The 26297-nt window shown below is 55.4% G+C and overlaps 1 protein-coding gene and 1 long non-coding RNA gene across 2 annotated transcripts in view; both read right to left on the bottom strand.

Annotated features, from left to right (window-relative positions):
• Positions 1-12922, bottom strand: part of tnxbb (tenascin XBb) — a 33808-nt gene extending 20886 nt beyond the window's left edge. Inside the window, exons 1-5 of the mRNA XM_088908068.1 lie at positions 12535-12922; positions 9546-10058; positions 6392-6507; positions 2300-2453; positions 1739-2008 (exon numbers count right to left, since the gene is read on the bottom strand). Coding sequence (XP_088764194.1) covers positions 1739-2008; positions 2300-2453; positions 6392-6507; positions 9546-10058; positions 12535-12922 — 1441 coding nt within the window. The remainder of the gene's footprint in view (positions 1-1738; positions 2009-2299; positions 2454-6391; positions 6508-9545; positions 10059-12534) is intronic.
• Positions 12923-13020: 98 nt separating this feature from the next.
• On the bottom strand, positions 13021-25258 carry LOC148813613 (uncharacterized). Its single transcript, XR_016086203.1, has 3 exons — positions 25120-25258; positions 16690-16812; positions 13021-13178 (listed from the first exon to the last, which is right to left on the bottom strand). It is a non-coding gene; the product is annotated as an uncharacterized LOC148813613 (long non-coding RNA).
• Between the last annotated feature and the right edge of the window lie 1039 nt (positions 25259-26297).

The following is a 26297-nucleotide window of genomic DNA, read 5'->3' as shown; positions in this document are numbered from 1 at the left end:
CTGGACACCGGTCGGACTGGGGCGCAGGGGCGCCCCCGCCTGCTGGAGGAGGGAGAGGGGTCAGCGATCCCGAGCTGGAAGAGAGCCGGGGGGGCGATGGGGCGCCGCCCTTCACATTTCCAGGGATGTGTGGATGAGCTCCTGTCACCCTGCGCGCGGGCGACTGGTCTCTCCATCTCTCCGTCTGTCTGTCTGCTGCGACTCTGTCTCACTCTGTCACCCAGTCAACACGTGATACTGTCTCGAGCGAGTCGTCTCTCGGCCTCTCTGTCCGTCCTGAGATCAATCTCAGCTGATCTGTCTCTCGGCCTCTCTGTCCGTCCTGAGATCAATCTCATCTGACCTGTCTCTCAGTCTCTGTTATTCAATCTCTGTGTATCGATCTGTCTCTCAAGGTCTGTTTGTCTACCTGAGCTCCAGTCTCAGCCTCATCTACCTGAGCTCCTGTCTCAGTCTCATCTACCTGAGCTCCAGTCTCAGCCTCATCTACCTGAGCTCCTGTCTCAGCCTCATCTACCTGAGCTCCTGTCTCAGCCTCATCTACCTGAGCTCCTGTCTCAGCCTCATCTACCTGAGCTCCAGTCTCAGCCTCATCTACCTGAGCTCCTGTCTCAGCCTCATCTACCTGAGCTCCTGTCTCAGTCTCATCTACCTGAGCTCCTGTCTCAGCCTCATCTACCTGAGCTCCTGTCTCAGCCTCATCTACCTGAGCTCCTGTCTCAGTCTCATCTACCTGAGCTCCAGTCTCAGCCTCATCTACCTGAGCTCCTGTCTCAGCCTCATCTACCTGAGCTCCTGTCTCAGTCTCATCTACCTGAGCTCCAGTCTCAGCCTCATCTACCTGAGCTCCTGTCTCAGCCTCATCTACCTGAGCTCCTGTCTCAGCCTCATCTACCTGAGCTCCAGTCTCAGCCTCATCTACCTGAGCTCCTGTCTCAGCCTCATCTACCTGAGCTCCTGTCTCAGTCTCATCTACCTGAGCTCCTGTCTCAGCCTCATCTACCTGAGCTCCTGTCTCAGCCTCATCTACCTGAGCTCCTGTCTCAGTCTCATCTACCTGAGCTCCAGTCTCAGCCTCATCTACCTGAGCTCCTGTCTCAGCCTCATCTACCTGAGCTCCTGTCTCAGTCTCATCTACCTGAGCTCCAGTCTCAGCCTCATCTACCTGAGCTCCTGTCTCAGCCTCATCTACCTGAGCTCCTGTCTCAGTCTCATCTACCTGAGCTCCAGTCTCAGCCTCATCTACCTGAGCTCCTGTCTCAGTCTCATCTACCTGAGCTCCTGTCTCAGTCTCATCTACCTGAGCTCCAGTCTCAGCCTCATCTACCTGAGCTCCTGTCTCAGTCTCATCTACCTGAGCTCCTGTCTCAGCCTCATCTACCTGAGCTCCTGTCTCAGCCTCATCTACCTGAGCTCCTGTCTCAGTCTCATCTACCTGAGCTCCTGTCTCAGTCTCATCTACCTGAGCTCCAGTCTCAGCCTCATCTACCTGAGCTCCTGTCTCAGCCTCATCTACCTGAGCTCCTGTCTCAGCCTCATCTACCTGAGCTCCTGTCTCAGCCTCATCTACTGTGTCTTTCTGTTTATCTGTGTCACCGTCTCACAATCAGTGAGTCAGCTGCTGAAACGGAGCCGGTCATCAAGCTGTCCAAACCTCTGCTAACTTCCCTCTGTCGCCCTCGAACCCTGATGGGCACTGTCGTCCCCGCCCCGCCCCTCCCCGCCGTGCCCCACCCACCGGGCGTGGCCTGGACCGTGACGGGCGGGCTCTGGCCCCGCCCTCTCTCCGCCCACAGCGTGACGTTGTACTGGAGTCCGGCCTGCAGCTGCGGGAGGTGGGCGGAGCTCTTGTCCCGGGGGAGGGTCATCTCCTGGGCCGGACCCCGCCCATCACTGGGCACGTAGGTGAGGCGGTACCTGTCAATCACAGACACCGAGCGATCCCATTGGATGATCACAGAAGAGGTGGTTGTCTTGACCACATGGAGGTTCTTGGGACCAGAGATCACTGTAAGAGAGAGATTGACAGACATCCTACAGACACGCTGACTGGACACTCCAGTACATGAACACTGCACTGAGAGAGAGAGGGGTTCATACAGACACACTGACTGGACACTCCAGTACATGAACACTGCACTGAGAGAGAGAGGGGTTCATACACACACACTGACTGGACACTCCAGTACATGAACACTGCACTGAGAGAGAGAGAGGGGTTCATACAGACACACTGACTGGACACTCCAGTACATGAACACTGACCTGGGAGAGTGAGGGGGTGAGTACAGACACTTACAGGTCCTGAAGTGCGTGCTGCTCTCTGCGCCCTGTCTCCTGTCCTTCTCGGCCCTGACTGACACACGGTACTCCTGTGCGGGGGCCAGTCCTGTCTGTGTGTAGGTGGTGAGCCCCCCCCTCACCTGCGATGTCACCTTCTGATCGCTCTCCTTCTGCGGGCGACAGGAGCAGAGGCGTGGACACACTGGGGACCCCACAGCTCCACCACAAGAGGGGGAGTCTCAGCGGGACCCCGTGGCTGGAGTCTGGACTGTGCAGAACAGCAGGATGTCCGGCAGGGCAGTGCAGGCAGCCCTCTGCACCTCAGCCCTCAGACTACAGTACTGCAGAGAACAGCAGAGGGGTGCAGTACACAACACTACAGTGTGGTACAGTGGTGTACAGTATACAACAGTACAGTGGTGTACAGTGGTGTACAGTACACAACAGTACAGTGTTGTACAGTGGTGTACAGTATACAACGGTACGGTGTGGTACAGTGGTGTACAGTATACAGCAGTACAGTGTTGTACAGTGTTGAAGACTGTGGTGCAGTATACAACAGTACAATGTTGTACAGTGTTGTACAGTATACAGCAGTACAGTGTTGTACAGTGTTGAAGACTGTGGTGCAGTATACACCAGTACAGTGTTGTACAGTATACAGCAGTACAGTGTTGTACAGTGTTGAAGACTGTGGCGCAGTATACACCAGTACAGTGTTGTACAGTATACACCAGTACAGTGTTGTACAGTGTTGAAGACTGTGGTGTGGTATACAACAGTACAGTGTTGTACAGTGTTGTACAGTATACACCAGTACAGTGTTGTACAGTGTTGAAGACTGTGGTGTGGTATACACCAGTACAGTGTTGTACAGTATACACCTGTACAGTGTTGAAGACTGTGGTGCAGTATACACCAGTACAGTGTTGTACAGTGTTGTACAGTATACACCAGTACAGTGTTGTACAGTGTTGAAGACTGTGGTGCAGTATACACCAGTACAGTGGTGTACAGTATACACCAGTACAGTGTTGTACAGTGTTGAAGACTGTGGTGCAGTATACACCAGTACAGTGTTGTACAGTGTTGTACAGTATACACCAGTACAGTGTTGTACAGTGTTGAAGACTGTGGCGCAGTATACACCAGTACAGTGTTGTACAGTGTTGAAGACTGTGGTGTGGTATACAACAGTACAGTGTTGTACAGTGTTGTACAGTATACACCAGTACAGTGTTGTACAGTGTTGAAGACTGTGGTGCAGTATACACCAGTACAGTGTTGTACAGTGTTGTACAGTATACAGCAGTACAGTGTTGTACAGTGTTGAAGACTGTGGTGTGGTATACAACAGTACAGTGGAGTGTGGTACAGTACATTTCAGCACAGTACAGCATGGCAGACAGTGTGTGTCATGTGTGACTCTGCATGCACACACACACACACACTTCTCTCTCTGTGTGTCAGTGTGTCAGCGATCCAGCTGTGTTGCTGTGATGTCATCTCCTGGACCAGCAGCCCTGTTTCTGCACACTGTTTTCCTGTCGCCCCGGGCAACAGGATCCCACATCTGCGCTCTGCTCGTCAGCCTGCTGCTGCAGAGACAGCCCCTGTGTGGGAACTGGGCTCCCCCAGTCCGACCAGTCCTTCCTGTCTGTCCGCGGAGCTCAGGCGACACACCGCTGGCCAGCAGCGGGCCAGGCCCCCTGGTCACCTGGACTGCCACACCCACAGTGCCACTGCTGACGCCCTGTGTCACTCCTGCAGTCAGTCAGAGTGAGAGCTGTGTCACTCCTGCAGTCAGAGTGAGAGCTGTGTCACTCCTGCAGTCAGTCAGTGTGAGAGCTGTGTCACTCCTGCAGTCAGTCAGAGTGAGAGCTGGGTCACTCCTGCAGTCAGTCAGAGTGAGAGCTGTGTCACTCCTGCAGTCAGAGTGAGAGCTGTGTCACTCCTGCAGTCAGAGTGAGAGCTGTGTCACTCCTGCAGTCAGTCAGAGTGAGAGCTGTGTCACTCCTGCAGTCAGTGTGAGAGCTGTGTCACTCCTGCAGTCAGTCAGAGTGAGAGCCCAGTCACTCCTGCAGTCAGTCAGAGTGAGAGCTGTGTCACTCCTGCAGTCAGTCAGAGTGAGAGCTGTGTCACTCCTGCAGTCAGTCAGAGTGAGAGCTGTGTCACTCCTGCAGTCAGAGTGAGAGCTGTGTCACTCCTGCAGTCAGTCAGAGTGAGAGCTGTGTCACTCCTGCAGTCAGTCAGAGTGAGAGCTGTGTCACTCCTGCAGTCAGTCAGTGTGAGAGCTGTGTCACTCCTGCAGTCAGTCAGAGTGAGAGCTGTGTCACTCCTGCAGTCAGTCAGTGTGAGAGCTGTGTCACTCCTGCAGTCAGTCAGAGAGCTGTGTCACTCCTGCAGTCAGAGTGAGAGCTGTGTCACTCCTGCAGTCAGTGTGAGAGCTGTGTCACTCCTGCAGTCAGTCAGAGTGAGAGCCCAGTCACTCCTGCAGTCAGTCAGAGTGAGAGCTGTGTCACTCCTGCAGTCAGTCAGTGTGAGAGCTGTGTCACTCCTGCAGTCAGTCAGAGAGCTGTGTCACTCCTGCAGTCAGTCAGTGTGAGAGCTGTGTCACTCCTGCAGTCAGTGTGAGAGCTGTGTCACTCCTGCAGTCAGTCAGTGTGAGAGCTGTGTCACTCCTGCAGTCAGTCAGAGTGAGAGCTGTGTCACTCCTGCAGTCAGTCAGAGTGAGAGCTGTGTCACTCCTGCAGTCAGAGTGAGAGCTGTGTCACTCCTGCAGTCAGTCAGTGTGAGAGCTGTGTCACTCCTGCAGTCAGTCAGAGTGAGAGCTGTGTCACTCCTGCAGTCAGTCAGAGTGAGAGCTGTGTCACTCCTGCAGTCAGTCAGTGTGAGAGCTGTGTCACTCCTGCAGTCAGAGTGAGAGCTGTGTCACTCCTGCAGTCAGTCAGAGTGAGAGCTGTGTCACTCCTGCAGTCAGTGTGAGAGCTGTGTCACTCCTGCAGTCAGTCAGTGTGAGAGCTGTGTCACTCCTGCAGTCAGTCAGTGTGAGAGCTGTGTCACTCCTGCAGTCAGTCAGAGTGAGAGCTGTGTCACTCCTGCAGTCAGTCAGAGTGAGAGCTGTGTCACTCCTGGAGTCAGTCAGTGTGAGAGCTGTGTCACTCCTGCAGTCAGTCAGTGTGAGAGCTGTGTCACTCCTGCAGTCAGTCAGAGTGAGAGCTGGGTCACTCCTGCAGTCAGTCAGTGTGAGAGCTGTGTCACTCCTGCAGTCAGAGTGAGAGCTGTGTCACTCCTGCAGTAAGAGTGAGAGCTGTGTCACTCCTGCAGTCAGTCAGTGTGAGAGCTGTGTCACTCCTGCAGTCAGTGTGAGAGCTGTGTCACTCCTGCAGTCAGTCAGAGTGAGAGCTGTGTCACTCCTGCAGTAAGAGTGAGAGCTGTGTCACTCCTGCAGTCAGTCAGTGTGAGAGCTGTGTCACTCCTGCAGTCAGTCAGTGTGAGAGCTGTGTCACTCCTGCAGTCAGTCAGTGTGAGAGCTGTGTCACTCCTGCAGTCAGTCAGAGAGCTGTGTCACTCCTGCAGTCAGTCAGTGTGAGAGCTGTGTCACTCCTGCAGTCAGAGTGAGAGCTGTGTCACTCCTGCAGTAAGAGTGAGAGCTGTGTCACTCCTGCAGTCAGTCAGTGTGAGAGCTGTGTCACTCCTGCAGTCAGTGTGAGAGCTGTGTCACTCCTGCAGTCAGTCAGAGTGAGAGCTGTGTCACTCCTGCAGTAAGAGTGAGAGCTGTGTCACTCCTGCAGTCAGTCAGAGTGAGAGCTGTGTCACTCCTGCAGTCAGTCAGAGTGAGAGCTGTGTCACTCCTGCAGTCAGTCAGAGTGAGAGCTGTGTCACTCCTGCAGTCAGTCAGTGTGAGAGCTGTGTCACTCCTGCAGTCAGTCAGTGTGAGAGCTGGGTCACTCCTGCAGTCAGTCAGTGTGAGAGCTGTGTCACTCCTGCAGTCAGTGTGAGAGCTGTGTCACTCCTGCAGTCAGTCAGTGTGACCCCTGTCTGATCACTGGGGTCAGGACTGGGACTGATCCATGTCCGGACTGATCGGAGTCCGAATGGCTCTTACCCCACTGCTGAAGGTGATGTGGTAACTGTCCACTGGGGCCGTGGGGCGTGTCCAGGTCAGAGTGACCGAGGAGTCTGTGATGTTACTGGTGTTCAGCTGGAGCACAACTGGAACAACTGGATCAGAGAGAGGGGTTAACACACACTGACTGGACACTCCAGTACATGAACACTGCACTGAGAGAGAGAGAGGGGTTCATACACACACACTGACTGGACACTCCAGTACATGAACACTGCACTGAGAGAGAGAGGGGTTCACACAGACACACTGACTGGACACTCCAGTACATGAACACTGCACTGAGAGAGAGAGGGGTTCATACACACACACTGACTGGACACTCCAGTACATGAACACTGCACTGAGAGAGAGAGGGGTTCACACAGACACACTGACTGGACACTCCAGTACATGAACACTGCACTGAGAGAGAGAGGGGTTCATACAGACACACTGACTGGACACTCCAGTACATGAACACTGCACTGAGAGAGAGAGAGGGGTTCATACACACACACTGACTGGACACTCCAGTACATGAACACTGCACTGAGAGAGAGGGGTTAATACAGACACACCGACTGGACACTCCAGTACATGAACACTGCACTGAGAGAGAGAGGGGTTCATACAGACACACCGACTGGACACTCCAGTACATGAACACTGCACTGAGAGAGAGAGGGGTTCATACACACACACTGACTGGACACTCCAGTACATGAACACTGCACTGAGAGAGAGAGGGGTTCATACACACACACTGACTGGACACTCCAGTACATGAACACTGCACTGAGAGAGAGAGGGGTTCATACATACACACTGACTGGACACTCCAGTACATGAACACTGCACTGAGAGAGAGAGGGGTTCATACACACACACTGACTGGACACTCCAGTACATGAACACTGCACTGAGAGAGAGAGGGGTTCATACACACACACTGACTGGACACTCCAGTACATGAACACTGCACTGAGAGAGAGAGGGGTTCATACACACACACTGACTGGACACTCCAGTACATGAACACTGCACTGAGAGAGAGAGGGGTTCATACACACACACTGACTGGACACTCCAGTACATGAACACTGCACTGAGAGAGAGAGGGGTTCACACACACACACACTGACTGGACACTCCAGTACATGAACACTGCACTGAGAGAGAGGGGTTCATACACACACACTGACTGGACACTCCAGTACATGAACACTGCACTGAGAGAGAGAGAGGGGTTCATACACACACACTGACTGGACACTCCAGTACATGAACACTGCACTGAGAGAGAGAGGGGTTCATACACACACACTGACTGGACACTCCAGTACATGAACACTGCACTGAGAGAGAGAGGGGTTCATACACACACTGACTGGACACTCCAGTACATGAACACTGCACTGAGAGAGAGAGGGGTTCATACACACACACTGACTGGACACTCCAGTACATGAACACTGCACTGAGAGAGAGAGAGGGGTTCATACAGACACACTGACTGGACACTCCAGTACATGAACACTGCACTGAGAGAGAGAGGGGTTCATACAGACACACTGACTGGACACTCCAGTACATGAACACTGCACTGAGAGAGAGAGGGGTTCATACACACACCCTGACTGGACACTCCAGTACATGAACACTGCACTGAGAGAGAGGGGTTCATACAGACACACTGACTGGACACTCCAGTACATGAACACTGCACTGAGAGAGAGAGGGGTTCACACAGACACACTGACTGGACACTCCAGTACATGAACACTGCACTGAGAGAGAGAGGGGTTCATACACACACCCTGACTGGACACTCCAGTACATGAACACTGCACTGAGAGAGAGAGGGGTTCATACACACACACTGACTGGACACTCCAGTACATGAACACTGCACTGAGAGAGAGAGGGGTTCATACACACACACTGACTGGACACTCCAGTACATGAACACTGCACTGAGAGAGAGAGGGGTTCATACACACACACTGACTGGACACTCCAGTACATTAACACTGCACTGAGAGAGAGAGGGGTTCATACACACACACTGACTGGACACTCCAGTACATGAACACTGCACTGAGAGAGAGAGGGGTTCATACAGACACACTGACTGGACACTCCAGTACATGAACACTGCACTGAGAGAGAGAGGGGTTCATACAGACACACTGACTGGACACTCCAGTACATGAACACTGCACTGAGAGAGAGAGGGGTTCATACACACACACTGACTGGACACTCCAGTACATGAACACTGCACTGAGAGAGAGGGGTTAATACACACACACTGACTGGACACTCCAGTACATTAACACTGCACTGAGAGAGAGAGAGGGGTTCATACACACACACTGACTGGACACTCCAGTACATGAACACTGCACTGAGAGAGAGAGGGGTTCATACACACACACTGACTGGACACTCCAGTACATGAACACTGCACTGAGAGAGAGAGGGGTTCATACACACACACTGACTGGACACTCCAGTACATTAACACTGCACTGAGAGAGAGAGGGGTTCATACACACACCCTGACTGGACACTCCAGTACATGAACACTGCACTGAGAGAGAGAGGGGTTCATACACACACACTGACTGGACACTCCAGTACATGAACACTGCACTGAGAGAGAGAGGGGTTCATACACACACACTGACTGGACACTCCAGTACATGAACACTGCACTGAGAGAGAGAGGGGTTCATACACACACACTGACTGGACACTCCAGTACATTAACACTGCACTGAGAGAGAGAGGGGTTCATACACACACACTGACTGGACACTCCAGTACATGAACACTGCACTGAGAGAGAGAGGGGTTCATACAGACACACTGACTGGACACTCCAGTACATGAACACTGCACTGAGAGAGAGAGGGGTTCATACAGACACACTGACTGGACACTCCAGTACATGAACACTGCACTGAGAGAGAGAGGGGTTCATACACACACACTGACTGGACACTCCAGTACATGAACACTGCACTGAGAGAGAGGGGTTAATACACACACACTGACTGGACACTCCAGTACATTAACACTGCACTGAGAGAGAGAGAGGGGTTCATACACACACACTGACTGGACACTCCAGTACATGAACACTGACCTGTGCTGCAGTCCACTCCAGTGTAGCCCACGTCACAGACACACTCGCCCTGCACACAGCGCCCCCTGTCTCTGCAGTTACCCGGGCAGGCCGGAGGCGGGGTGGTGGGCGGGGCGACCGATTGGCTGCAGTCTGGACCGCCGTAACCCGGGCGACACTGGCACCCCCCCCTCACGCAGCTGCCCCGCCCGCTGCAGTCCCCGGGGCAACGGGGGCGGGAGCAGTCCTCTCCCGAGCGCCCCGATTCGCAGACGCACCTGCCGCTCACGCAGCGGCCCCGCCCGCTGCAGTCCCCGGGGCAGGAGGGGGCGCCACAGTCTTCCCCCGTGAAGCCCCCGTCACAGACGCACTTGCCCTCGACGCACTGCCCCCTGCTGTTACAGCCCGCGGGGCAGGACTGGACCCCGCAGCTCGGCCCCGTGAACCCAGGGAAGCAGACGCAGCGGCCCTCCTCACAGCGGCCCTGGTCACTGCAGTCGTCCGGACACACCTGAGGGGCACAGCTGCCCGGCCCTGAGAGACAGGGAGAGGAGTGTCTCTGGGGTCTGTGTGAGGGTCTGGACTCCCCTCTCTGTGTGAGGTGTGTCTCTGGGGTCTGTGTGAGGGTCTGGACTCCTCTCTCTGTGTGAGGAGTGTCTCTGGGGTCTGTGTGAGGGTCTGGACTCCTCTCTCTGTGTGAGGAGTGCCTCTGGGGTCTGTGTGAGGGTCTGGACTCCTCTCTCTGTGTGAGGAGTGTCTCTGGGGTCTGTGTGAGGGTCTGGACTCCCCTCTCTGTGTGAGGAGTGCCTCTGGGGTCTGTGTGAGGGTCTGGACTCCTCTCTCTGTGTGAGGAGTGCCTCTGGGGTCTGTGTGAGGGGCTGGACTCCTCTCTCTGTGTGAGGAGTGCCTCTGGGGTCTGTGTGAGGGTCTGGACTCCTCTCTCTGTGTGAGGAGTGCCTCTGGGGTCAGTGTGAGGGTCTGGACTCCTCTCTCTGTGTGAGGAGTGTCTCTGGGGTCTGTGTGAGGGTCTGGACTCCTCTCTCTGTGTGAGGAGTGTCTCTGGGGTCTGTGTGAGGGTCTGGACTCCTCTCTCTGTGTGAGGAGTGTCTCTGGGGTCTGTGTGAGGGTCTGGACTCCTCTCTCTGTGTGAGGAGTGTCTCTGGGGACTGTGTGAGGGTCTAGACTCCTCTCTCTGTGTGAGGAGTGTCTCTGGGGTCTGTGTGAGGGTCTGTGCTCCTCTCTCTGTGTGAGGAGTGCCTCTGGGGTCTGTGTGAGGGTCTGTGCTCCTCTCTCTGTGTGAGGAGTGCCTCTGGGGTCTGTGTGAGGGTCTGGACTCCTCTCTCTGTGTGAGGGGTGTCTCTGGGGTCTGTGTGAGGGTCTGGACTCCTCTCTCTGTGTGAGGAGTGTCTCTGGGGTCTGTGTGAGGGTCTGGACTCCTCTCTCTGTGTGAGGAGTGCCTCTGGGGTCTGTGTGAGGGTCTGGGCTCCTCTCTCTGTGTGAGGAGTGTCTCTGGGGTCTGTGTGAGGGTCTGGACTCCTCTCTCTGTGTGAGGAGTGCCTCTGGGGTCTGTGTGAGGGTCTGGGCTCCTCTCTCTGTGTGAGGAGTGTCTCTGGGGTCTGTGTGAGGGTCTGGACTCCTCTCTCTGTGTGAGGAGTGCCTCTGGGGTCTGTGTGAGGCTCTGGACTCCTCTCTCTGTGAGGAGTGTCTCTGGGGTCTGTGTGAGGGTCTAGACTCCTCTCTCTGTGTGAGGAGTGTCTCTGGGGTCTGTGTGAGGGTCTGGACTCCTCTCTCTGTGTGAGGAGTGCCTCTGGGGTCTGTGTGAGGGTCTGGGCTCCTCTCTCTGTGTGAGGAGTGTCTCTGGGGTCTGTGTGAGGGTCTGGACTCCTCTCTCTGTGTGAGGAGTGCCTCTGGGGTCTGTGTGAGGGTCTGGACTCCTCTCTCTCTGTGTGAGGAGTGCCTCTGGGGTCTGTGTGAGGGTCTGGACTCCTCTCTCTGTGTGAGGAGTGTCTCTGGGGTCTGTGTGAGGGTCTGGGCTCCTCTCTCTGTGTGAGGAGTGCCTCTGGGGTCTGTGTGAGGGTCTGGACTCCTCTCTCTGTGTGGGGAGTGTCTCTGGGGTCTGTGTGAGGGTCTGGACTCCTCTCTCTGTGTGAGGAGTGTCTCTGGGGTCTGTGTGAGGGTCTGGACTCCTCTCTCTGTGTGAGGAGTGCCTCTGGGGTCTGTGTGAGGGTCTGGACTCCTCTCTCTGTGTGAGGAGTGTCTCTGGGGTCTGTGTGAGGGTCTGGACTCCTCTCTCTGTGTGAGGAGTGTCTCTGGTGTCTGTGTGAGGGTCTGGACTCCTCTCTCTCTGTGTGAGGAGTGTCTCTGGGGTCTGTGTGAGGGTCTGGACTCCTCTCTCTGTGTGAGGAGTGTCTCTGGGGTCTGTGTGAGGGTCTAGACTCCTCTCTCTGTGTGAGGAGTGTCTCTGGGGTCTGTGTGAGGGTCTGGACTCCTCTCTCTCTGTGTGAGGAGTGTCTCTGGGGTCTGTGTGAGGGTCTGGACTCCTCTCTCTGTGTGAGGAGTGTCTCTGGGGTCTGTGTGAGGGTCTAGACTCCTCTCTCTGTGTGAGGAGTGTCTCTGGGGTCTGTGTGAGGGTCTGGACTCCTCTCTCTGTGTGAGGAGTGCCTCTGGGGTCTGTGTGAGGGTCTGGACTGCTCTCTCTGTGTGAGGAGTGTCTCTGGGGTCTGTGTGAGGGTCTGGACTCCTCTCTCTGTGTGAGGAGTGCCTCTGGGGTCTGTGTGAGGGTCTGGACTCCTCTCTCTGTGTGAGGAGTGTCTCTGGGGTCTGTGTGAGGGTCTAGACTCCTCTCTCTGTGTGAGGAGTGTCTCTGGGGTCTGTGTGAGGGTCTGGACTCCTCTCTCTGTGTGAGGAGTGTCTCTGGGGTCTGTGTGAGGGTCTGGACTCCTCTCTCTGTGTGAGGAGTGCCTCTGGGGTCTGTGTGAGGGTCAGGTCAGTCCAGTGTCTCTGTAGTCACCTGTGCCCGTTCGCTGTTCGCTGCAGCAGCCTCCCTGCGCGGTGCACTTCTCTCTCAGCTCGGACAGCTCGCCCTCCAGCCTCTCCAGCCTCTGCCTCAGGTCCGTCAGGTCCGGGGCTGTTCCCCCGGGGCAGGAGGGGACCAGGTTGATCCGGTGGGTCAGGACCAGAGGGGCGCCGGGCTCCAGCTCCACGGCGTCCGAGGCGCGCCCCTGCTCGCCGGCCTGGGGGCAGCCCTCCGACACCAGCACCTTCACGGCGCGGGCGGGCTCGGGGGAGAGGGGCGGGGCCTGGGGCTGGACCCGCCTCCCAGGGGGCGGGGGCGTTCCCTGATTGGCTGCCAGGGAGACCCAGAGGCAGAGGAAGGGGAGGGACCAGGAGAGACGCATCTTCGGGGGGGGGGGGGTGGTGGAGGGGTGGGAGTTGTTCCAGGGAGGGGGGAGAGCAGGGGGCGGCGGGGGTGGGGGGGGGGAGACTGCGAGCGAGGAAGGGCTTTTCGTTAAAGGGGAGGAGCTCTCCCAGAGAGGCAGCAAGGGGGCGTGCCCTCAGAGGGGAGGTCGGTGGGAGGGGGGTGGGGGCGCGAGGGCAGGGGCAGACTCTCTTTACCCCCCTCTCCGTCTTCAAGGGGAGGCCCCGCGCGCGGCTCTGGGGGGGAACAAGCAGAGAGAAGAGGAAGAGGAAGAGGAAGAGGGGGCTCAGGGGCGCGTCCCAGAAGCCCCTCCTCGCTTGCTGTCCCTCCCCGTACAGCCCTCGGCGCTTCGACGCAGCGAAGGGCAGCTCAGCGTGGGCGCCCAGTCTTCACAAAGCTCAGCACTCGATCGGGCAGACGCTCAGAGCCTCCGCAGCTACCTGCGGACCTGCCTGTCTCTCTGCACACCTGTCTTGAGTGTCTCTCTGTCTGTATATCGCTTCACCTGTCTGTCTCTCCACCTGTATATTAACTCACCTGTCTGATTGTCTCTCCACCTGTCTGTCTGTATATCGCTTCACCTGTCTGTCTCTCCACCTGTCTGTAAATCAGTTCCCCTGAGTGTCTCTCCACCTGTCTGTCTGTATATCGCTTCACCTGTCTGTCTCTCCACCTGTCTGTAAATCAGTTCCCCTGAGTGTCTCTCCACCTGTCTGTCTGTATATCAGTTCACCTGTCTGAGTGTCTCTCCACCTGTCTGTATATCGCTTCACCTGTCTTGAGCGTCTCTCCACCTGTCTCTCTGTCTGTCTGTCTCTCCACCTGTCTCTCTGTCTGTATAGCGCTTCACCTGTCTCTCTGTCTGAGTGTCTCTTCGCTCTGCCTCTCCATCTGTCTTGCTGTGTGTCTGTCTGCCTCTCTGTCCGTCCGATGCTGCAGGATTGCAGAACAGAGTAATATTTATCAATTCTGGCTGCCTGTCTCTCTGTCGCTGCCAAGAAGAAAAACATCTGTCAATTTTATCCAGCTTGAGTCCATCTCAGAATCTCTCGGTCTGCCGTCTGTGTGAGTGTGAGCGCCAGTCTCACAGCTTCTGCCTGTCTCTCTCTCCCTGAGCCGCGACCAGACCCCTCTGTCTGTCTGCCCATCTCTCTCTACCTGACCCCTCTGTCTGTCTGCCCATCTCTCTCTACCTGACCCCTCTGCCTGACTGCCCATCTCTCTCTACCTGACACCTCTGCCTGACTGCCCGTCTCTCTCTCCCTGAGCCACGACCAGACCCCTCTGCCTGACTGCCCGTCTCTCTCTCCCTGAACCACGACCAGACCCCTCTGCCTGACTGCCCGTCTCTCTCTCCCTGAACCAGGACCAGACCCCCCTGCCTGACTGCCCATCTCTCTCTACCTGAGCCGCGACCAGACCCCTCTGTCTGACTGCCCGTCTCTCTCTACCTGACCCCTCTGTCTGTCTGCCCATCTCTCTCTACCTGACCCCTCTGCCTGACTGCCCATCTCTCTCTACCTGACACCTCTGCCTGACTGCCCGTCTCTCTCTCCCTGAGCCACGACCAGACCCCTCTGCCTGACTGCCCGTCTCTCTCTCCCTGAACCACGACCAGACCCCTCTGCCTGACTGCCCGTCTCTCTCTCCCTGAACCAGGACCAGACCCCCCTGCCTGACTGCCCATCTCTCTCTACCTGAGCCGCGACCAGACCCCTCTGTCTGACTGCCCGTCTCTCTCTACCTGACCCCTCTGTCTGTCTGCCCATCTCTCTCTACCTGACCCCTCTGCCTGACTGCCCATCTCTCTCTACCTGACCCCTCTGCCTGACTGCCCATCTCTCTCTACCTGACCCCTCTGCCTGACTGCCCATCTCTCTCTACCTGACCCCTCTGCCTGACTTCCCATCTCTCTCTACCTGACCCCTCTGCCTGACTGCCCATCTCTCTCTACCAGACCCCTCTGCCTGACTGCCCATCTCTCTACCAGACCCCTCTGCCTGACTGCCCATCTCTCTCTCCCTGAGCTGCGACCAGACCCCTCTGCCTGACTGCCCATCTCTCTCTACCTGAACCACGACCAGACCCCTCTGCCTGACTGCCCGTCTCTCTCTACCTGAACCACAACCAGACCCCTCTGTCTGTCTGCCCATCTCTCTCTACCTGAACCATGACCAGACCCCTCTGTGTGACTGCCCATCTCTCTCTCCCTGAACCACAACCAGACCCCTCTGCCTGACTGCCCGTCTCTCTCTCCCTGAACCACGACCAGACCCCTCTGTCTGTCTGCCCATCTCTCTCTCCCTGAACCACGACCAGACCCCTCTGTGTGACTGCCCATCTCTCTCTACCTGACCCCTCTGCCTGACTGCCCATCTCTCTCTCCCTGACCCCTCTGTCTGTCTGCCCATCTCTCTCTACCTGACCCCTCTGCCTGACTGCCCATCTCTCTCTACCAGACCCCTCTGCCTGACTGCCCATCTCTCTCTCCCTGACCCCTCTGCCTGACTGCCCATCTCTCTCTACCTGACCCCTCTGCCTGACTGCCCATCTCTCTCTACCTGACACCTCTGCCTGACTGCCCGTCTCTCTCTCCCTGAGCCACGACCAGACCCCTCTGCCTGACTGCCCGTCTCTCTCTCCCTGAACCACGACCAGACCCCTCTGCCTGACTGCCCGTCTCTCTCTCCCTGAACCAGGACCAGACCCCCCTGCCTGACTGCCCATCTCTCTCTACCTGACCCTTCTGCCTGACCGCCCGTCTCTCTCTACCTGAACCACGACCAGACCCCTCTGTCTGACTGCCCATCTCTCTCTCCCTGAACCACGACCAGACCCCTCTGTCTGTCTGCCCATCTCTCTCTACCTGACCCCTCTGTCTGTCTGCCCATCTCTCTCTACCTGACCCCTCTGCCTGACTGCCCGTCTCTCTCTCCCTGAGCCACGACCAGACCCCTCTGTCTGACTGCCCGTCTCTCTCTCCCTGAACCACAACCAGACCCCTCTGCCTGACTGCCCATCTCTCTCTACCTGAGCCGCGACCAGACCCCTCTGTCTGTCTGCCCATCTCTCTCTACCTGACCCCTCTGTCTGTCTGCCCATCTCTCTCTACCTGATCCCTCTGTCTGTCTGCCCATCTCTCTCTACCTGACCCCTCTGCCTGACTGCCCATCTCTCTCTACCTGACCCCTCTGCCTGACTTCCCATCTCTCTCTACCTGACCCCTCTGCCTGACTGCCCGTCTCTCTCTCCCTGAACCACGACCAGACCCCTCTGCCTGACTGCCCGTCTCTCTCCCTGAACCACGACCAGACCCCTCTGCCTGACTGCCCATCTCTCTCTACCTGACCCCTCTGCCTGACCGCCCGTCTCTCTCTACCTGACCCCTCTGCCTGACTGCCCATCTCTCTCTACCTGACCCCTCTGCCTGACTGCCCGTCTCTCTCTCCCTGAGCCACGACCAGACCCCTCTGCCTGACTGCCCGTCTCTCTCCCTGAACCAGGACCAGACCCATCTCTCTCTCCCTGAGCCACGACCAGACCCCTCTGCCTGACTGCCCGTCTCTCTCTCCCTCTGCAGGTACTGTATCTCTCTCTGCACCAGTGCCCGATTCAGTCTCCTGTCTCCAGGACAGTGAGCAAGACAAGGAGACGTCCTCATCCCGGTCGGCCTGACTGCCCGCCTGTCTCACTCTCCGCCCCCAGGCGGCTGTCTGTCTGCGTCTCTCCAAGAAGAAGAGGTCTTACCTGGGACAGAGTGGACCGTGTTGGAGGTGTCTCTCTCTCTCTCCCTCTCTGTCTGTGTGTCGCAGGTCGTCTGTCTGCCTGCCTGCCTGTCTGTCTGTCTGTCTGTCACTCGGCTCTCAGAGTCTGTGATTGAATGAGAGAAGCAGGGAGAGAGAGCAGGGAGAGGGAGGGGTGGGAGGGGAGAGAGGAGAGAGAGAGAGAGAGAGCAGTAAATGAAAAACGCTCTCATTCTCCAAAAATGTCAGGCTCCCCACTCGCTCTCCCCCTGTTTCTGTGATGTCATTCAGTGTTTTTACACGTCCCGAAGGGGTGAAGCCGTGTTCTGGAAAACTCTCTGATCTGTAGGATGCTCCGCGTGTCTGGGGCTGCCGGAGATAACCTGCACTGCTGAAGGGCCGAGCGGTTTAAAAACCTGTACTTCTGTACTTCACTGTGTCTCCCGTCCTGCTGTGTGTGTTTATGACTGAGGGATTCCCTGTGATCTCCCCTCTCTCTCACTGTGTCTCCTGTCCTGCTGTGTGTGTTTATGACTGAGGGACTCCCTGTGATCTCCTCTCTCTCACTGTGTCCCCTGTCCTGCTGTGTGTGTTTATGACTGAGGGGCTCCCTGTGCTCTCCCCTCTCTCTCACTGTGTCTCCTGTCCTGCTGTGTGTGTTTATGACTGAGGGATTCCCTGTGATCTCCTCTCTCTCTCACTGTGTCTCCTGTCCTTCGGTGTTTATGACTGAGGGACTCCCTGTGATCTCCTCTCTCTCACTGTGTCTCCTGTCCTGCTGTGTGTGTTTATGACTGAGGTGCTCCCTGTGATCTCCTCTCTCTCACTGTGTCTCCTGTCCTGCTGTGTGTGTTTATGACTGAGGGGCTCCCTGTGCTCTCCTCTCTCTCACTGTGTCTCCTGTCCTGCTGTGTGTGTCTATGACTGAGGGGCTCTCTGTGATCTCCTCTCTCTCACTGTGTCTCCTGTCCCGCTGTGTGTGTTTATGACTGAGGGGCTCCCTGTGATCTCCTCTCTCTCTCTCACTGTGTCTCCTGTCCTGCTGTGTGTGTTTATGACTGAGGGGCTCTCTGTGATCTCCTCTCTCTCACTGTGTCCCCTGTCCTGCAGTGTGTGTTTATAACTGAGGGGCTCCCTGTGATCTCCTCTCTCTCACTGTGTCCCCTGTCCTGCTGTGTGTGTTTATGACTGAGGGGCTGTGCTGTCCTCTCTCTCACTGTGTCTCCTGTCCTGCTGTGTGTGTTTATGACTGAGGGGCTCCCTGTGCTCTCCTCTCTCTCACTGTGTCTCCTGTCCTGCTGTGTGTGTTTATGACTGAGGGGCTGTGCTGTCCTCTCTCTCCCTGTGAGACAGACAGGCTAGGACACACAGCCCCTCAGTCACTGCAGCTGTGATCCCCTGCCAGTGGTTCAGGACGGAGTCAATGCCTTTATTCACTCTCATCTTATTTATTTTTCAATTTTCTGCAGTTTCAGCTGCGGCTGGAGGGACTGGGAGAGAGAGAGAGAGAGAGAGGGGGGGAGGGGGGGTCTCTGGGGCCTTTCCGATCCTGCAGGGGCGACTGTCTGAAACACCCCCCCCCCACCCCACACACACATGAACAGACTGCGTGGGGTGCGCACCCCAAAAACCATCCCAGCATTGCACCCCCAGACACCCCTGGGGTTCACCCTGTCCCAGCCCGAGAGAGGAGGAGAGAGAGAGGAGGGAGAGAAGGAGGAGAGAGAGAGGAGGAGTGATGAGCAGAGAGAGAGGAGGAAGAGAAGAGGACAGATGAAGAGAGAGAGAGGAGGGAGAGAAAGAGGAGAGGAGGAGAGAGACAGGAGGAGTGATGAGGAGAGAAAGAGAGGAGGAGTGATGAGGAAGAGAAGGAGGAGAGAGAGAGGAGTGATGAAGAGAGAGGAGGAAGAGAAGGAGGAGAGATGAAGAGAGAGAGGAGGAGTGATGAAGAGAGAGAGAGAGAGAAGGAGTGATGAAGAGAGAGAGAGAGAGGAGGAGTGATGAAGAGAGAGAGAGGAGGAGTGATGAAGAGAGAGAGAGGGAGAGAGAGGAGGAGTGATGAAGAGAGAGAGAGAGAGAGGAGGAGTGATGAAGAGAGAGAGAGAGAGAGGAGGAGTGATGGAGAGAGAGAGAGAGAGAGGAGGAGTGATGAAGAGAGAGAGAGAGGAGGAGTGATGAAGGGAGAGAGAGAGAGGAGGAGTGATGAAGGGAGAGAGAGAGAGGAGGAGTGATGAAGAGAGAGAGAGAGGAGGAGTGATGAAGAGAGAGAGAGAGAGAGAGGGAGAGAGAGGAGAAGTGATGAAGGGAGAATCAGGAGGAGAGTGTGAACAGACCAGGCCTGTGCTCAGCTGCTCTGCGGTCCAACACAAGCAGCGGGCAGTGTCCTGGGGCCGCGGCGCTCAGCGCACTGCCCGACACACAGCGCGGCGGCCCCAGCACCCGGCCCGGCGCACGGGCGGGCAAATATTTTCTTTAGTTCGGAGCCTGGCGATCCGCAGGCGGGACTTCTCGCATTCCTGTCCTCCTTTTCTGAATGGGGCTCTTTCACGCCGAGAGCAGCCCGTCCCCCAGTCCCCCTCGCACAACGACACTCTTTCACCACTCCCCCGAGCACAACAGCCCCCCCCCCCGGCTCAAACACGTCAGGCCTCCCCCGCCCGCAAGAAGGAAGACCTGTTTCCTCTGAGGTTATAACCTCCTCCGCCCCAACCCTCCCCAGTCAGTGTGTCTGTATGAACCCCTCTCTCTCTCAGTGCAGTGTTCATGTACTGGAGTGTCCAGTCAGTGTGTCTGTATGAACCCCTCTCTCTCTCAGTGCAGTGTTCATGTACTGGAGTGTCCAGTCAGGGTGTGTGTATGAACCCCTCTCTCTCTCAGTGCAGTGTTCATGTACTGGTGTGTCCAGTCAGTGTGTCTGTATGAACCCCTCTCTCTCTCAGTGCAGTGTTCATGTACTGGAGTGTCCAGTCAGTGTGTGTGTATGAACCCCTCTCTCTCTCAGTGCAGTGTTCATGTACTGGAGTGTCCAGTCAGTGTGTGTGTATGAACCCCTCTCTCTCTCAGGGCAGTGTTCATGTACTGGAGTGTCCAGTCAGTGTGTCTGTATGAACCCCTCTCTCTCTCAGTGCAGTGTTCATGTACTGGAGTGTCCAGTCAGTGTGTGTGTATGAACCCCTCTCTCTCTCAGTGCAGTGTTCATGTACTGGAGTGTCCAGTCAGTGTGTGTGTATGAACCCCTCTCTCTCTCAGTGCAGTGTTCATGTACTGGAGTGTCCAGTCAGTGTGTCTGTGTGAACCCCTCTCTCTCTCAGTGCAGTGTTCATGTACTGGAGTGTCCAGTCAGTGTGTGTGTATGAACCCCTCTCTCTCTCAGTGCAGTGTTCATGTACTGGAGTGTCCAGTCAGTGTGTGTGTATGAACCCCCTCTCTCTCTCAGTGCAGTGTTCATGTACTGGAGTGTCCAGTCAGTGTGTGTGTGTGAACCCCTCTCTCTCTCAGTGCAGTGTTCATGTACTGGAGTGTCCAGTCAGTGTGTCTGTATGAACCCCTCTCTCTCTCAGTGCAGTGTTCATGTACTGGAGTGTCCAGTCAGTGTGTCTGTATGAACCCCTCTCTCTCAGTGCAGTGTTCATGTACTGGAGTGTCCAGTCAGGGTGTGTGTATGAACCCCTCTCTCTCTCAGTGCAGTGTTCATGTACTGGAGTGTCCAGTCAGTGTGTGTGTATGAACCCCTCTCTCTCTCAGTGCAGTGTTCATGTACTGGAGTGTCCAGTCAGTGTGTGTGTATGAACCCCTCTCTCTCTCAGTGCAGTGTTCATGTACTGGAGTGTCCAGTCAGTGTGTGTGTATGAACCCCTCTCTCTCAGTGCAGTGTTCATGTACTGGAGTGTCCAGTCAGTGTGTGTGTATGAACCCCTCTCTCTCTCAGTGCAGTGTTCATGTACTGGAGTGTCCAGTCAGTGTGTGTGTATGAACCCCTCTCTCTCTCAGTGCAGTGTTCATGTACTGGAGTGTCCAGTCAGTGTGTCTGTATGAACCCCTCTCTCTCTCAGTGCAGTGTTCATGTACTGGAGTGTCCAGTCAGTGTGTGTGTATGAACCCCTCTCTCTCTCAGTGCAGTGTTCATGTACTGGAGTGTCCAGTCAGTGTGTGTGTATGAACCCCTCTCTCTCTCAGTGCAGTGTTCATGTACTGGAGTGTCCAGTCAGTGTGTCTGTGTGAACCCCTCTCTCTCTCAGTGCAGTGTTCATGTACTGGAGTGTCCAGTCAGTGTGTCTGTGTGAACCCCTCTCTCTCTCAGTGCAGTGTTCATGTACTGGAGTGTCCAGTCAGTGTGTGTGTATGAACCCCTCTCTCTCTCAGTGCAGTGTTCATGTACTGGAGGTGTCCAGTCAGGGTGTCTGTATGAACCCCTCTCTCTCTCAGTGCAGTGTTCATGTACTGGAGTGTCCAGTCAGTGTGTGTGTATGAACCCCTCTCTCTCTCAGTGCAGTGTTCATGTACTGGAGTGTCCAGTCAGTGTGTGTGTATGAACCCCTCTCTCTCTCAGTGCAGTGTTCATGTACTGGAGTGTCCAGTCAGTGTGTCTGTATGAACCCCTCTCTCTCTCAGTGCAGTGTTCATGTACTGGAGTGTCCAGTCAGTGTGTCTGTGTGAACCCCTCTCTCTCTCAGTGCAGTGTTCATGTACTGGAGTGTCCAGTCAGTGTGTGTGTATGAACCCCTCTCTCTCTCAGTGCAGTGTTCATGTACTGGAGTGTCCAGTCAGTGTGTGTGTATGAACCCCTCTCTCTCTCAGTGCAGTGTTCATGTACTGGAGTGTCCAGTCAGTGTGTGTGTATGAACCCCTCTCTCTCTCAGTGCAGTGTTCATGTACTGGAGTGTCCAGTCAGTGTGTCTGTATGAACCCCTCTCTCTCTCAGTGCAGTGTTCATGTACTGGAGTGTCCAGTCAGTGTGTGTGTATGAACCCCTCTCTCTCTCAGTGCAGTGTTCATGTACTGGAGTGTCCAGTCAGTGTGTGTGTATGAACCCCTCTCTCTCTCTCAGTGCAGTGTTCATGTACTGGAGTGTCCAGTCAGTGTGTGTGTATGAACCCCTCTCTCTCTCAGTGCAGTGTTCATGTACTGGAGTGTCCAGTCAGTGTGTGTGTATGAACCCCTCTCTCTCTCAGTGCAGTGTTCATGTACTGGAGTGTCCAGTCAGTGTGTGTGTATGAACCCCTCTCTCTCTCAGTGCAGTGTTCATGTACTGGAGTGTCCAGTCAGTGTGTGTGTATGAACCCCTCTCTCTCTCAGTGCAGTGTTCATGTACTGGAGTGTCCAGTCAGTGTGTGTGTATGAACCCCTCTCTCTCTCAGTGCAGTGTTCATGTACTGGAGTGTCCAGTCAGTGTGTGTGTATGAACCCCTCTCTCTCTCAGTGCAGTGTTCATGTACTGGAGTGTCCAGTCAGTGTGTGTGTATGAACCCCTCTCTCTCTCAGTGCAGTGTTCATGTACTGGAGTGTCCAGTCAGGGTGTGTGTATGAACCCCTCTCTCTCTCAGTGCAGTGTTCATGTACTGGAGTGTCCAGTCAGTGTGTGTGTATGAACCCCTCTCTCTCTCAGTGCAGTGTTCATGTACTGGAGTGTCCAGTCAGTGTGTGTGTATGAACCCCTCTCTCTCTCAGTGCAGTGTTCATGTACTGGAGTGTCCAGTCAGGGTGTGTGTATGAACCCCTCTCTCTCTCAGTGCAGTGTTCATGTACTGGAGTGTCCAGTCAGTGTGTGTGTATGAACCCCTCTCTCTCTCTCAGTGCAGTGTTCATGTACTGGAGTGTCCAGTCAGGGTGTGTGTATGAACCCCTCTCTCTCTCAGTGCAGTGTTCATGTACTGGAGTGTCCAGTCAGTGTGTGTGTATGAACCCCTCTCTCTCTCAGTGCAGTGTTCATGTACTGGAGTGTCCAGTCAGTGTGTGTGTATGAACCCCTCTCTCTCTCAGTGCAGTGTTCATGTACTGGAGTGTCCAGTCAGTGTGTGTGTATGAACCCCTCTCTCTCTCAGTGCAGTGTTCATGTACTGGAGTGTCCAGTCAGTGTGTGTGTATGAACCCCTCTCTCTCTCAGTGCAGTGTTCATGTACTGGAGTGTCCAGTCAATGTGTCTGTATGAACCCCTCTCTCTCTCAGTGCAGTGTTCATGTACTGGAGTGTCCAGTCAGTGTGTGTGTATGAACCCCTCTCTCTCTCAGTGCAGTGTTCATGTACTGGAGTGTCCAGTCAGTGTGTGTGTATGAACCCCTCTCTCTCTCAGTGCAGTGTTCATGTACTGGAGTGTCCAGTCAGTGTGTCTGTATGAACCCCTCTCTCTCTCAGTGCAGTGTTCATGTACTGGAGTGTCCAGTCAGTGTGTGTGTGTGAACCCCTCTCTCTCTCAGTGCAGTGTTCATGTACTGGAGTGTCCAGTCAGTGTGTCTGTATGAACCCCTCTCTCTCTCAGTGCAGTGTTCATGTACTGGAGTGTCCAGTCAGTGTGTGTGTGTGAACCCCTCTCTCTCTCAGTGCAGTGTTCATGTACTGGAGTGTCCAGTCAGGGTGTGTGTATGAACCCCTCTCTCTCAGTGCAGTGTTCATGTACTGGAGTGTCCAGTCAGTGTGTCTGTGTGAACCCCTCTCTCTCTCAGTGCAGTGTTCATGTACTGGAGTGTCCAGTCAGTGTGTCTGTATGAACCCCTCTCTCTCTCAGTGCAGTGTTCATGTACTGCAGTGTCTCTCAGAGGGGTGATAGACCTGTTTGTAGTCAGTCTGCTGTTTCTTGATGTTCTTCCAGGCTTTGCTGGGACAGTGAAAATTGACAAACCAGAGCCTCTGACTTCAGAGCAGCACAGACCCCCCCCTGCCCTGTCCAGGAACACGAGCCCCTCTCCCTCACGGAAACACCCCCTTCCTTGCAGAGACGCTACACTCTCTCTCCCTCTCTGCCTGTCCCAGGTCAAGCTCATCCGAAGGAAGAAACAAGATCACTCCGACAGCACAGCAGACCCACAACCGTTTGGAAACAGGGAGCATCCATCCGGCACATCTGACACGTTTGGTACTCAGTAGCTGACTGATCCCACGATCTCATCCAGCTGTGTCTGGAGAGAAGCCAGATATCGGCTTCAACCACAGGGCTGGCCAGCCTGTTCCCCACCCCCACCCCCCTCTGTGTACAGTAGAGCCTCCTGTCCTGACTGGAGGAGCTCACCCAGCTGTGTCTGGAGAGAAGCCAGATATCGGCTTCAACCACAGGGCTGGGCAGCTTGTTCCACACCCCCACCCCCCTCTGTGTACAGTAGAGCCTCCTGTCCTGACTGGAGGAGCTCACCCAGCTGTGTCTGGAGAGAAGCCAGGGTATCGGCTTCAACCACAGGGCTGGGCAGCTTGTTCCCCACCCCCGCCCCCCTCTGTGTACAGAAGAGCCTCCTGTCCTGACTGGAGGAGCTCACCCAGCTGTGTCTGGAGAGAAGCCAGGGTATCAGCTTCAACCACAGGGCTGGGCAGCTTGTTCCACACCCCCACCCCCCTCTGTGTACAGTAGAGCCTCCTGTCCTGACTGGAGGAGCTCACCCAGCTGTGTCTGGAGAGAAGCCAGGGTATCGGCTTCAACCACAGGGCTGGGCAGCTTGTTCCCCACCCCCGCCCCCCTCTGTGTACAGAAGAGCCTCCTGTCCTGACTGGAGGAGCTCACCCAGCTGTGTCTGGAGAGAAGCCAGGGTATCGGCTTCAAGCACAGGGCTGGGCAGCTTGTTCCACACCCCCACCCCCCTCTGTGTACAGTAGAGCCTCCTGTCCTGACTGGAGGAGCTCACCCAGCTGTGTCTGGAGAGAAGCCAGGGTATCGGCTTCAACAGCAGGGCTGGGCAGCTTGTTCCACACCCCCACCCCCCTCTGTGTACAGTAGAGCCTCCTGTCCTGACTGGAGGAGCTCACCCAGCTGTGTCTGGAGAGAAGCCAGGGTATCGGCTTCAACAGCAGGGCTGGGCAGCTTGTTCCATACCCCCACCCCCCTCTGTGTACAGAAGAGCCTCCTGTCCTGACTGGAGGAGCTCACCCAGCTGTGTCTGGAGAGAAGCCAGGGTATCGGCTCCAACCACAGGGCTGGGCAGCTTGTTCCCCACCCCCACCCCCTCTGTGTACAGTAGAGCCTCCTGTCCTGACTGGAGGAGCTCACCCAGCTGTGTCTGGAGAGAAGCCAGGGTATCGGCTCCAACCACAGGGCTGGGCAGCTTGTTCCCCACCCCCCTCTGTGTAGAGCAGTCCAGGTGACCACAGCTGCAGGTTTTTTCATCTCTGCTCAGTCCCCTGAATGAGCTGACTGAGGCACAGACCCTGAGCTGCAGCCTCTACAGAACCCTGAGGACCGAGACAGGGGGGAACTGCACGTGTCCAGAGCTGCCGGACCGTCCGTCACACTCACCTCACCTGCCTCCCCGGGGGCGCAGACCGGGCCGATGACATCACCGACACCGCCCCTCTTCCCATGCCTGCTGACAGACTGGAGGACGTCTACAGGAAGTCCCGCCTCATCCTCTGCTTGGCAGCTCGGTGAAAGTGCAGATCTGAGCCACCGATCACTAACCAAGAGAGGAAGACAGGGGTCAGCACTGAACACTGCACTGAGAGAGAGAGGGGTTCATACACACACACTGACTGGACACTCCAGTACATGAACACTGCACTGAGAGAGAGAGGGGTTCATACACACACACTGACTGGACACTCCAGTACATGAACACTGCACTGAGAGAGAGAGGGGTTCATACAGACACACTGACTGGACACTCCAGTACATTAACACTGCACTGAGAGAGAGGGGTTAATACACACACACTGACTGGACACTCCAGTACATGAACACTGCACTGAGAGAGAGAGGGGTTCATACAGATGTGCTGTACAGTCGATGGCAGTTCTCCTACATGTACAGAGGCAGTACTGCGCGTACAGCGTGATCTTTCTGCCTCTCATGTGTTTGACAGTGGTTGATGATCCATTGTGCTCACAGTTTCCTCACAGATGTTTAACTCATTGCCGCAGCAAACTGTAAAACATCTGGAGGGTTATTTTTACTAGAACTCCTCGCTCCCCAGCTTCTGAGTACGAGGTGTCCAGGATAACAGCTTGCAGGTGTGAATCTGACCAAGCGCGAGACCTGGAGTCTGAGGGGCTGGACCACGGACTGGAGAAGAGAACACCTTCGACACGGTGTACAGACAGTACACTGCAAACTACACTACACCCTACTGTAATACACATCATAATACAGCACTACAGCACTGTAACACTGTGTACTACAGACTACACTGTACTGTAATACTGTATACAGCACTACAACACTGTGTACTACAGACTACACTGTACTGTAATACTGTATACAGCACTACAACACTGTGTACTACAGACTACACTGTACTATAATACTGTATACAGCACTATAACACTGTGTACTACAGACTACACTGTACTATAATACTGTATACAGCACTATAACACTGTGTACTACAGACTACACTGTACTGTAATACTGTATACAGCACTACAACACTGTGTACTACAGACTACACTGTACTATAATACTGTATACAGCACTATAAC

Source organism: Atractosteus spatula (assembly GCF_055471065.1).
Source record: "Atractosteus spatula isolate fAtrSpa1 chromosome 10 unlocalized genomic scaffold, fAtrSpa1.hap1 SUPER_10_unloc_1, whole genome shotgun sequence".
Classification (NCBI taxonomy): Eukaryota; Metazoa; Chordata; class Actinopteri; order Semionotiformes; family Lepisosteidae; genus Atractosteus; species Atractosteus spatula.
Note: the sequence above shows the minus strand (reverse complement) of the source record. Positions and strands in the feature narration are given on the sequence as shown.